This window comes from Teleopsis dalmanni, chromosome 1, assembly GCF_002237135.1.
Source record: "Teleopsis dalmanni isolate 2A chromosome 1, ASM223713v2, whole genome shotgun sequence".
NCBI lineage: Eukaryota > Metazoa > Arthropoda > Insecta > Diptera > Diopsidae > Teleopsis > Teleopsis dalmanni.
In genome coordinates, this window is record NC_051846.1 from 101757701 (window position 1) to 101768471 (window position 10771).

The 10771-nt window shown below is 34.1% G+C and overlaps 1 protein-coding gene across 1 annotated transcript; it reads right to left on the reverse strand.

Moving 5' to 3' along the window:
• Nucleotides 1–1094: 1094 nt before the first annotated feature.
• Nucleotides 1095–3122, reverse strand: LOC119663141 (putative mediator of RNA polymerase II transcription subunit 29). Its single transcript, XM_038072813.1, has 2 exons — nt 2289–3122; nt 1095–1748 (listed from the first exon to the last, which is right to left on the reverse strand). Exons 1-2 carry the CDS (start codon nt 3120–3122, stop codon nt 1095–1097), a joined length of 1488 nt encoding a protein of 495 aa, XP_037928741.1.
• Nucleotides 3123–10771: the final 7649 nt, after the last annotated feature.

Here is a 10771-nt window from a genome sequence, read left to right on the forward strand (position 1 = left end):
TTGATCGAATTGACCAGTGAACTTGTAACTCGCTTGAGCTCCAAAAGACAAGTCCCCCGTTCTGTAAAATGCGCGTTCTTATATACCGAATTGACCGGAGCTTTTCGGTGTAGCGTACCGGTAAACTTCGTTGTTCGTGTTAACTTTTTGTGCTTTTCGTGTCTTTCTTGTGTATTTTGTGTATTGTCGTGTACTTCGTGTTATTTGCATTTTTGCGCACTTTTCTTCGCCTGACTTTTATGTTTGACATATTTCGCGTCTTTTGATTTATTTCGGAAAGAGAATTAAAATTTAAAACCACCATAAAGTGTTAGTTTTCAATTTAATTCAATTAATTATAACTTCCATTATTTAATAAATAAAATAAAACCCCAACGATATATATATGTGCGTGATATTGTGGTAGGAGAATTAGTGCAAGTGTCTGATTGTAATTATTGTTTTGTATGGTAGTTTGTTTATGTTAAAAAAAACATATATGATTAATAATTGATATAGTGTTTATAATTTTGTGTTTTACTACATATAGTGGAAAAATAAACCAAACGAAGAATTTACGGCAGCAGTGGGTTTTTTACTGATGTGTTGTTTTTTTTTTCTATTGTAAAAATGTAAACAATGAGTGTTTGTTTTATTTCTTTAAATTCATGTTTATTCAATAAAGATATAAAGTGTGTTTTATTGTTTAATAATTGTTCAATGTATGATTATTTGTAATTCAAAATTCATGTTTTCAAGTTGTGTTTTGTTGGTTTGTTGTTATTAATTTTCTCTTTTTTTTTTTCTTCTTCTTCAGTTTTGTTTATTAGTCTTATCCGCGGCTTATTAACGCATGGATTGCAGGTAATGTTATTGTCTTACCATCTTGTTAAGTAATAAAATAAATTTTATTCTTTTCAGGTTACATGCTGATCTTGTAGGGGTGAGTTGGGTTCTTTATTTGAATAGTCCATGGTGATGGTGTTGTGTTTTAGGCTGACGGTCTGACGTCAGATTTACACAAGAATTTATGTATGGTTTGAAATTGCTTTATAGAAATTTCAGCCTTTACATTCTCTCCCCTCTTCGGAAGATTAAAATTTTGTTGTCGCATTTTATTTCACCCAAACCTTTATTACGCCTTTCCGACTGATTTTCACTTGGTACGCCTTGCCTTCGACGACACGCTGGAAATTAATTCTTTTACCTGCACCACGTTTTCTGCGGGCATCGCAAATAGCTTGGCTCACCTCTGGTGGATATTTGTCCACAAATTTTCTGACTGTATCTGCTACTGATGGTTGCGATTCGGCTGCATTCTTTAATAACTCACTGTATAACTCGTCAATCACGGGTGTTGGTGGCGATCGATTTTGTTCATCAACCACATCGTTCCATGTACACTGTAGTACATCCTGGTCATCATTATCTATTTTTACTGTTGTCGAGGCTGCTGGAGCACGTGTTGGATCTCGGTGTGATTGTGTGTCACTGTTGTTCTGGTGGGTTTTTTTACATCGCCACCCAATGGCTTTCGGCAACATTTTCCGGTCTGATGGTCTTATTGTTGGTTGTATTTGGACATCTTCCATGGTTTGCTCTTTCTTACCAGGTTGGTTTTTGCGTAGCTTGTTTTTATCTTGTTTGGCTGTTTGTTCCATGGCGATTGGTAAGTAAAGGCTGCGTGGTTTGTTCTTTACTAATTTTTTTAGTTGTTGCTGCACACGTGCGGCTGTGCGCTTAAACTTGGTTTCCAAATCATCTGCCATCTTTGATTTTTTTGATCGAACTTAGCTTATTAAAACACGCGTGGTCCTTATATACGGCTAACATCCTGATGATTTGCGCTTTTTGAACCTTTGCAGCAGAGTAGCCTTTTTACTTTTTTCTTTGCTTATTATTTTGCACTCTACACCCTGAATATTTTTTTTTGTTAAATTAGCCAACTGACTGGAGACAGTTTGTTAATGGTGAAAGTCATTATTATCTTTATTACTTTAAATTATTATTGACTTATATTATTATGATTATATTATTATTATAATATTTTATTATTTTATATTTTATACGAAATGCAATAGATTTGTTTATTATATTTTTTTTTTTCAAGTGTGGGTTTTTTTTTTTGTTTTTATTTTCCATAATATATTAGGAGGTCAGCGATATGGGCTTTGATACGTATATTTCTCTTAGAATGAGGCACGATTTCTCTTTCGTTTCTTTGGACTCTTGAAAATTTTGTAGTAATCATCTTGGTTTTTGACATGATGATGGTCATCCTTTCGTTTAAATGTGCCTAGACGTCTCACGAGAGTTTCTGGTTTGTTTTCTTCGATAGGTGTAACATGTTGCGGAACTTGCTGTGGTTGTATTTCATGCGCTTGCACTTGATCTGGTATTACTCGGATTGGATGAAATACTTCTGGATTTTGTTTGATATATCTTGGACGTTGTTGTCGTTGTGCCTTTTGTATTTGAGTTTGTGATTCTTCACGATCTTGTGTGTATCGCTGTAGACTAAATACTTTCGGATTTTCTTCGATATGTTTTAAATTTCGCTGACGTTGTGCTTCTGGGATTTGGAACTCTTGTATCTCTTTGTTTGCTTTTGGATCATGCGATGGTGGTACAAGGCATTTACATGGCGCTTGCTCTTGTAAATTTTCTCGCAGTTTTACTGAATGCTTGTCTGGGTAAATCCGACATTGTGTGCTTTGTATTATACTTGGCTTGGATAGTGATGCTGTCTTTGAAGTTGCAATTTTATTTACTTCTGCTGTTGTTTGCTTATCTATCGACTGGTTATGTTGTTGGTTACTTTGCTGCTGGTTCCGGACAGGTGATACCGGGCCTAGACTATGGATATCTTCAACTAGTACTGGCGTCATGGATATGAGTCTCATTGTATTCTGTAATGGCATCGTTGGTTGATTATTTACAATACTATTTGTTGAACTATTACTGCTACTGTTATTACTGTTATTGCTGTCATTGGCTGCAACTGCTAGTGTTGAGGAATCATTAGAATTAGCTGTTTCATTCAAAATACTATTCAGATGATGTGATGGAGTTGAAGGAGTTTGTGGTTGTTGCTGTTGAGACGTAGATAGTGTCAATGGTGAGGAAACATGAGCTGGCGACATTGTTACTTGTGTAGAAGTCTGTTGTGGCTGAACTTGTGCCGTAATTCGAGTTTCGTTTACGTGGATTAGTCTTAAGTCCTTGCGGGGCCTAAATTTCGAGAGAACGGCTTCCCCACTGTTGGTCGTCCTCTTATCTCGTTTCCCGGATCTTCCTTGCAGCAGTCAAGGGTTCGTGTGTTCAGTTTTCCACAGATCCAACAAAAAAGAATTTTTGGATTTCGACAGATTCTTGCCATATGTCCCAATTTCCCACACCTTCGGCACGCATTTGGTGTGTCTTGGATTCTCTGCTCGAAAGATTGGACTAGGTGGTTTCTTTCCTCTCTTAGCCTTGGAGGTCCGGTTTTCTCTTGTTCTCCCCGTATAGCTTCGTAATCACCAGCCATGTCGATTAGTTCTCCCAATGTTTCGAAGTCTCGTCGTCGGATATAAAGCTAGTAGTCCGGATGTGCATTTCGATAAATTCGTTCTAGTTGAGCAGCGGCTCCTATATCTGCGTGTCGCATTAGAATTTGGATTGCTATAACATAGTCTTTGAATGTCTCCCGTGACCTCTGACGGCGGGCCCGGATTTCATCTTCTAACTTCTCAAAGTATCTTACCGGTAGAAAGAACTTGAGAAAGTCAGCTTTGAAAGCGGTCCATAATTTCCACTGGCTGTTATTACTTCTATACCAATTTAATGCTTTATCCTTCAAAAGTTCTGGCATGGTACGTGGTATTGTGTTAATGTTTAATCCATGGGCTTCCACCAACTCCTCGACTCGTTCGATGAACATCAGCGGGTCTTTGCCCCCGTCATATTTAACAGACCATTTCCGGACTTTTTCTATACTTTGTGTAACAGGTGGAATTGTTATTTGTACATCGTTATTTAGTTCTTGTGTGATCGGTATTGTTTTTGTATGTTTACGCGCAAGGTCCCATAGCATTTCTCTCCGGACCATGTCATAATCTTCTTCGTCGATGTATGCTGCTAGTCTTTTTCGTAATTCCTTCACGGATCCACTCGTTTCTAGTTGCATTTCGGACAAGTAGTGGATTAATTCATCCTTCCGTAAGTTGTACAACCAGGATTTGCTCGGCGTGGTGGGTCTTCGAAGTTCTTGGTCGCCAATGTCGACCCTTGTTTTATGCTCTATAGACATGATTGATTTCCTTTCGATAATCGAGTTTAATATTTACCAATGTGGTTTTGTCCTGGTATTTTTGCGATAAATGTTACAGTCCCTCTGAAACTCAGTCCCTGTGAAACTCAGTCCCATGAAACTCAGTCCCTCTGAAACTCAGTCCCTCTGAAACTCAGTCCCATGAAACTCAGTCCCTCTGAAACTCAGTCCCATGAAACTCAGTCCCTCTGAAACTCAGTCCCATGAAACTCAGTCCCTGCTCGGGCGCCAATTGTAACGACCTTTTATCGTTCGTTACGCTTTGCTGGAGTAGCAAAGCGGTTGTCCAGGTTCGTTATAATAGAATTTATATCTTCGGGACTGAATTTCTTTAGGAACCAAAATAAAAGCGTATTTTTATAATAATTTACCAATTTTATTTATTCCGATATATAAAAAAAACAATGGTTATAGACATTTAAGGAAGAAAATAGTAATTCTTGATAACTCCGACGTTCGCTTCTGATGTTTGTGTCTTCAGGGTAAATATAGGCGTGATTTTATGGAATCGTTGTACAGGCTTCCGTGGTTGCTTCTGACGTTGAGGAGGTACCTGACAGGACCGCGTTCTCTCCTGGGTTCCTTCTCTTCTTGCGGATGTTTTGTGTCAAGCAATTTGTCTGTGGGCTGAATGATCAAAATAATAATTAACGGAAAAGAGAAAATTAAATGAAATCAGTTTCCTACTTTGATCGAATTGACCAGTTAGACTGAAGTAGCCTGTAATCTAGTTTTGATCGAATTGACCAGTTTCCTATTTTGATCGAATTGACCAGTTAGACTGAAGTAGCCTGTAATCTAGTTTTGATCGAATTGACCAGTTTCCTATTTTTGATCGAATTGACCAGTTAGACTGAAGTAGCCTGTAATCTAGTTTTGATCGAATTGACCAGTTTCCTATTTTTGATCGAATTGACCAGTTAGACTGAAGTAGCCTGTAATCTAGTTTTGATCGAATTGACCAGTTTCCTATTTTTGATCGAATTGACCAGTTAGACTGAAGTAGCCTGTAATCTAGTTTTGATCGAATTGACCAGTGAACTTGTAACTCGCTTGAGCTCCAAAAGACAAGTCCCCCGTTCTGTAAAATGCGCGTTCTTATATACCGAATTGACCGGAGCTTTTCGGTGTAGCGTACCGGTAAACTTCGTTGTTCGTGTTGACTTTTTGTGCTTTTCGTGTCTTTCTTGTGTATTTTGTGTATTGTCGTGTACTTCGTGTTATTTGCATTTTTGCGCACTTTTCTTCGCCTGACTTTTATGTTTGACATATTTCGCGTCTTTTTGATTTAATTCGGAAAGAGAATTAAAATTTAAAACCACCATAAAGTGTTAGTTTTCAATTTAATTCAATTAATTATAACTTCCATTATTTAATAAATAAAATAAAACCCCAACGATATATATATGTGCGTGATATTGTGGTAGGAGAATTAGTGCAAGTGTCTGATTGTAATTATTGTTTTGTATGGTAGTTTGTTTATGTTAAAAAAAACATATATGATTAATAATTGATATAGTGTTTATAATTTTGTGTTTTACTACATATAGTGGAAAAATAAACCAAACGAAGAATTTACGGCAGCAGTGGGTTTTTTACTGATGTGTTGTTTTTTTTTTCTATTGTAAAAATGTAAACAATGAGTGTTTGTTTTATTTCTTTAAATTCATGTTTATTCAATAAAGATATAAAGTGTGTTTTATTGTTTAATAATTGTTCAATGTATGATTATTTGTAATTCAAAATTCATGTTTTCAAGTTGTGTTTTGTTGGTTTGTTGTTATTAATTTTCTCTTTTTTTTTTTCTTCTTCTTCAGTTTTGTTTATTAGTCTTATCCGCGGCTTATTAACGCATGGATTGCAGGTAATGTTATTGTCTTACCATCTTGTTAAGTAATAAAATAAATTTTATTCTTTTCAGGTTACATGCTGATCTTGTAGGGGTGAGTTGGGTTCTTTATTTGAATAGTCCATGGTGATGGTGTTGTGTTTTTGGCTGACGGTCTGACGTCAGATTTACACAAGAATTTATGTATGGTTTGAAATTGCTTTATAGAAATTTCAGCCTTTACACAATTATGCATTATTTTGTATATCTTAACATTTCTCATCTTTACTTTTTTAAAAACATGTGTTTAAAAAGAAATAATAATTTTCATGTTTGATGAAAATGTGTGCCATTGCTCACAAACAGCGATTGAAAACACATGTCAACGTTACAGCATCCAGTCTTCTCCAGGTGGTTGCAATATCTAGACGGCTAAAAAGGAAAACAGTGGCAGACTTAATAGACAGCGAGTAGCAAAATAGCTTCTTTTTTTTTTTACATTAAATATTCAAATAAAATTGCTTATTAGTACTTTTTTTTTGTTATTTGTACTAGGTGCAATATTAAAACGATTTTTGTCTTTAATTGAAGAATCGTTAATAATAAAAAAAAAAAAAAAAAAAAATGTTTGATTAAATTTCCTGGGATGAAGACAAAATCAATCTCTCTGATTTATGTTGCAATGGAAAGTGTGCTTTATTTCCTTTAAAGGTTTTAGTGTGCATTTGGATCTTCATTATAGTTTTTTATAAATTAATCTTTTTATATAAGAAAATCGCTTTTTCTATTCAAATTTTCATTAATTTATTTATTCGCAATACTTGCGTAAAAAAATACAAACATCATATTTATACTTGAAACTTAGATGGCGCTGGGATGCCTGCCTTGAGCTTGCTCTGCATTTGTCGCAGTGAGGGTGGAGGTTTTTTTCAAATAATTGGATTTTTGGTAAAAAATTGACAATTTTTAAAAAATAATAGAGAAAAAACTGTGCATACGATTTTTATGATTTTAAGTTTTTTGGAAAGTAAATTTTATTGTCTTTAAAGAAAATTTAATTTTGTTTCGGTCCCCTTTTTGCATGCGAAGATATACTGATTACAGTAAAGTAAGCTAAAAAAAATGCTATTTTTTAACAATTTTTTATGATAAAATTAAAATATTTAATTGAGGTTTTAAAATTGTGTTTTGTGGTGTATTTCTGAACATTTTGCATTTTAAGTTTTTTGATTCGGATGATATTTAAGCAGTTTCGATAACGAACTTTAATGCAATTTTGCACAAAATCTGTGCATACGATGCTTTTATTGCTTTATTGGAAAGCTTGTTTTATTGCCTTTCAGATGAGTATCCGTGCAAGTCGGTCCCGTTTGTGGTTGTTTTTTAATAATTTTTTAAGTAAAATAAGTCAGTTTTTTCAAAAACTTTGATTTTTTTATTTTTTGAATATCTCAGTTATTACGCAACATACAGATATGGGGTGTATACCAAATGAAAGATAATTGAATTTTCTATCTAAATCATATTTCATACTTGGTGAGAAAGCTTAAATGTGGCTAATTTTGACAAATTAATAAACTTAGAAAAATTTCGTGTTCCAATTCCGGCTTGGTCCCCTCAGCGTCGTTGCTATCTAGGCGCAGGTACAAAAATCGTATAGTTCAAGATGTGCGTGAAGATAGCGTCGACGATAAGTCCAAAATGGAATTGGAACATTTTTCGCCGCATGAAAAATGTAGTATAGTTTAATTATAGCTCATTCGAAAGAGGATAAAATTACCTTTGATATAATGCAATAGATTATACAGATTGTTTGATTAACTTAGGAGCAGTGCTGCGATGAAGGAAGAGATGTCATTTTCAAACATTATTTAATTAAAACTATGTTACTTAACCAAAAATGCTTATGAACTAAAAAGCATATAACAAAAAAACATGTTTGTTTTTCTAAATATAATCGCTTTTTACATAATATAGAGAAAATTTTCTTCAAAATAAGGAAAATAAAATTTTGTAAAAATAGGTCGCTTTACAAAATTAATTATATCTTTAAAAGCAGAGGTACCATTTTTCTTCAAATTAACTTAATCGAAAGAGGACACTTCAAACTTTCATTTAATGTCTTCATATTTATAGATTGGTCGATTAACTTAAAAGTAATCGAGTGTCAAAGTTCAGAAATTAATTTTCTTTGAAAAGAAAAACTTTTTATCTTACATAAAACATATACCAAAAGTCAAAAAAATGTTAGTATAGAATAAACTTTGAATATAATACTTTAATTATTAGAATTATTAGAAAAAATAGAGCATTTACAAATTAAATATAATTAATTTAAATGTGCGCTAACTTATTTATGCACAACAGTTGAAATTGCATTGATAAGTGTAGGATATTATATGTCAAAATATTTAGCGTCGAATTTTTATTAAACTTGCTGCTTCTAAAATATTATTTATATAAAAAACTAGAATTTTTCTTAGACGATTGACATATAATACTATATATCTTATTCGATCAACAAATTAGATAAAATTAACTTAAAAATGTACTAGTTTTAGCCTGCTCTATCGATACGTTTGTAAACAAAGTAAATCAAAGTAGAAAAATTTTAAATATTTACTTTGAATTAATAAAAAGCTGTATATAAAACTCTTCAGAAAAATGATATACTCTTATTCAATATTATTGACAAAATTAATTGAAAAAACAATCATTATAAAACATTGTTTGGATTAATCGCCTTTAAAATATTAATTGTTCATTGATATATTTTTCTCTGACAAAGTGCTCTTACTTGTAAGAAACCCAAAAAGCAAATAATTTTCCATAGTGATGATGAACAAAAGAAAATTCTTATCAGAAAAGCAGAAAAATTTGTTTTAATAACATAATAATATGAATTTTTAAGAATGTATAATTATATTATAGAATATATTAATGTACCATAAGTATAATAAAACAAGTCAACCTTATGGTACATTACGCTGTAGAAGCTTATATTAGAGAAAACGTGATTAGTTTTTATTTTATTTTATAACAGTAGCGGAATTCAATAACAGTTTGACTTTTAGTTTCATGTTTCTGGAAAAAAGATGCAGAAGTTGATTTAATGATAAAGCGTGAAAGATTGTTTTTTTATTGTTTGAAATTTTTATTATATAAATGCAATTGTTTTCATATATAAATGGAAATACGTACATTAAAAAATGCCATATATATTATATATATTATGTATATTAAAAACAAGAATACAATATTTTTTAACAAACGTATCGACCAGATCTGGTTGACAGTTCGAGCAAAGAAACGGCTGACTGGGTCCGTGAAGTAATACCACGGCTTAAAAACTGGGAAGGTGCTCAGTTGATACGTGCACCGGGTGAAAACATACCCGGTGTTCACCTTATGACAGCTTACCTCCCCAGGGCAGCAGGAGTCGAAAATGCAAAACTACTGAAGCTAATGGTAATACAGAATGAAGGACTCCATACACACCTGTGGAGAATATTCAAAAGCAAGGAGATGAAGAATGGGAAGCTGCTAACGATTGGGACCGACCACCGATCGTTAGAAGCTATAAGAGCGACAAACTGTAGAATCGCCTACAGGTTCAGCTCTATCCCTGTTCACCTCCATAAGAACAGGACGGGTAAAGACACCGTAGCAACTGAAGACAACGAATCATCACCAATTCCGGGGGTAGAAATACCGGAGATGGTGGTAAGAAGCATTGAAGCAGAGGCTACAAGGAGAGAGCTTGTTGAAGAAATCAGCATTCTACCTCATGAAAATGAGAACGTTGATGACATCGACATGACTATGCTAAACTTGGCAGAAACGGAAGACTCGGATCTCTGTCGGATATCGCTGATGTCAAACTGACAGAGAAGAAAACCAAGGCCAAAATAACATCTATGACCAGTATAAAAATAGCTCAAATAAATTTACATCATGCGAAAGCTGCCTCGGCGGTTATCGCGAGAGCAACACTCAAGAACAACCTTAGTCCAAGAGCTTTGGATTTTCAAAAACCGGATTTGTGACCTAGCCACTAAATACACACAGGTAATATGGGATGTCAGATGTGATAACCTCAGAACTTGTATGTTATTGAATAAAAATATTAACTTTCTTTGTCTTTCAGAAATCTTCTCCAGGGATTTAGTAGCAGTCCAGATTCCCATCAACATCAACGGGAGTCCCAGAAGCATCGTCTTAGCAACTGGATATCTACCAGGTGACGAAACTCAGAAACCACCTGAGGGCATATGCAGACGGAATACTGTATGAATAAGAAGCTACCGCTTATACTCGGATGCGACGCTAACGCACATAACGAGGTTTGTGGCAGCACAGATACCAACAAACGGGGTGTTATGATCTATATCTAGTCTGATACAGATTTGAGCTAATCCGGCACTTGAACCAGCTTAGCTTTACTCTTTATTTTATCCTCCGTACCTAGTCTGATACGGATTCACTAATCCGGCACTTTAACCAGCTTAGTAATTCATTTACGCAATCCGGCACATGAACCAGTTACGTAATTTATAAATAGCTATATATATATGTGAATATATATATAGGTATTTATTTATTTATTTTATTATTTATTGATTTTCAAATTCGGCACATAAACCGACTTTGCT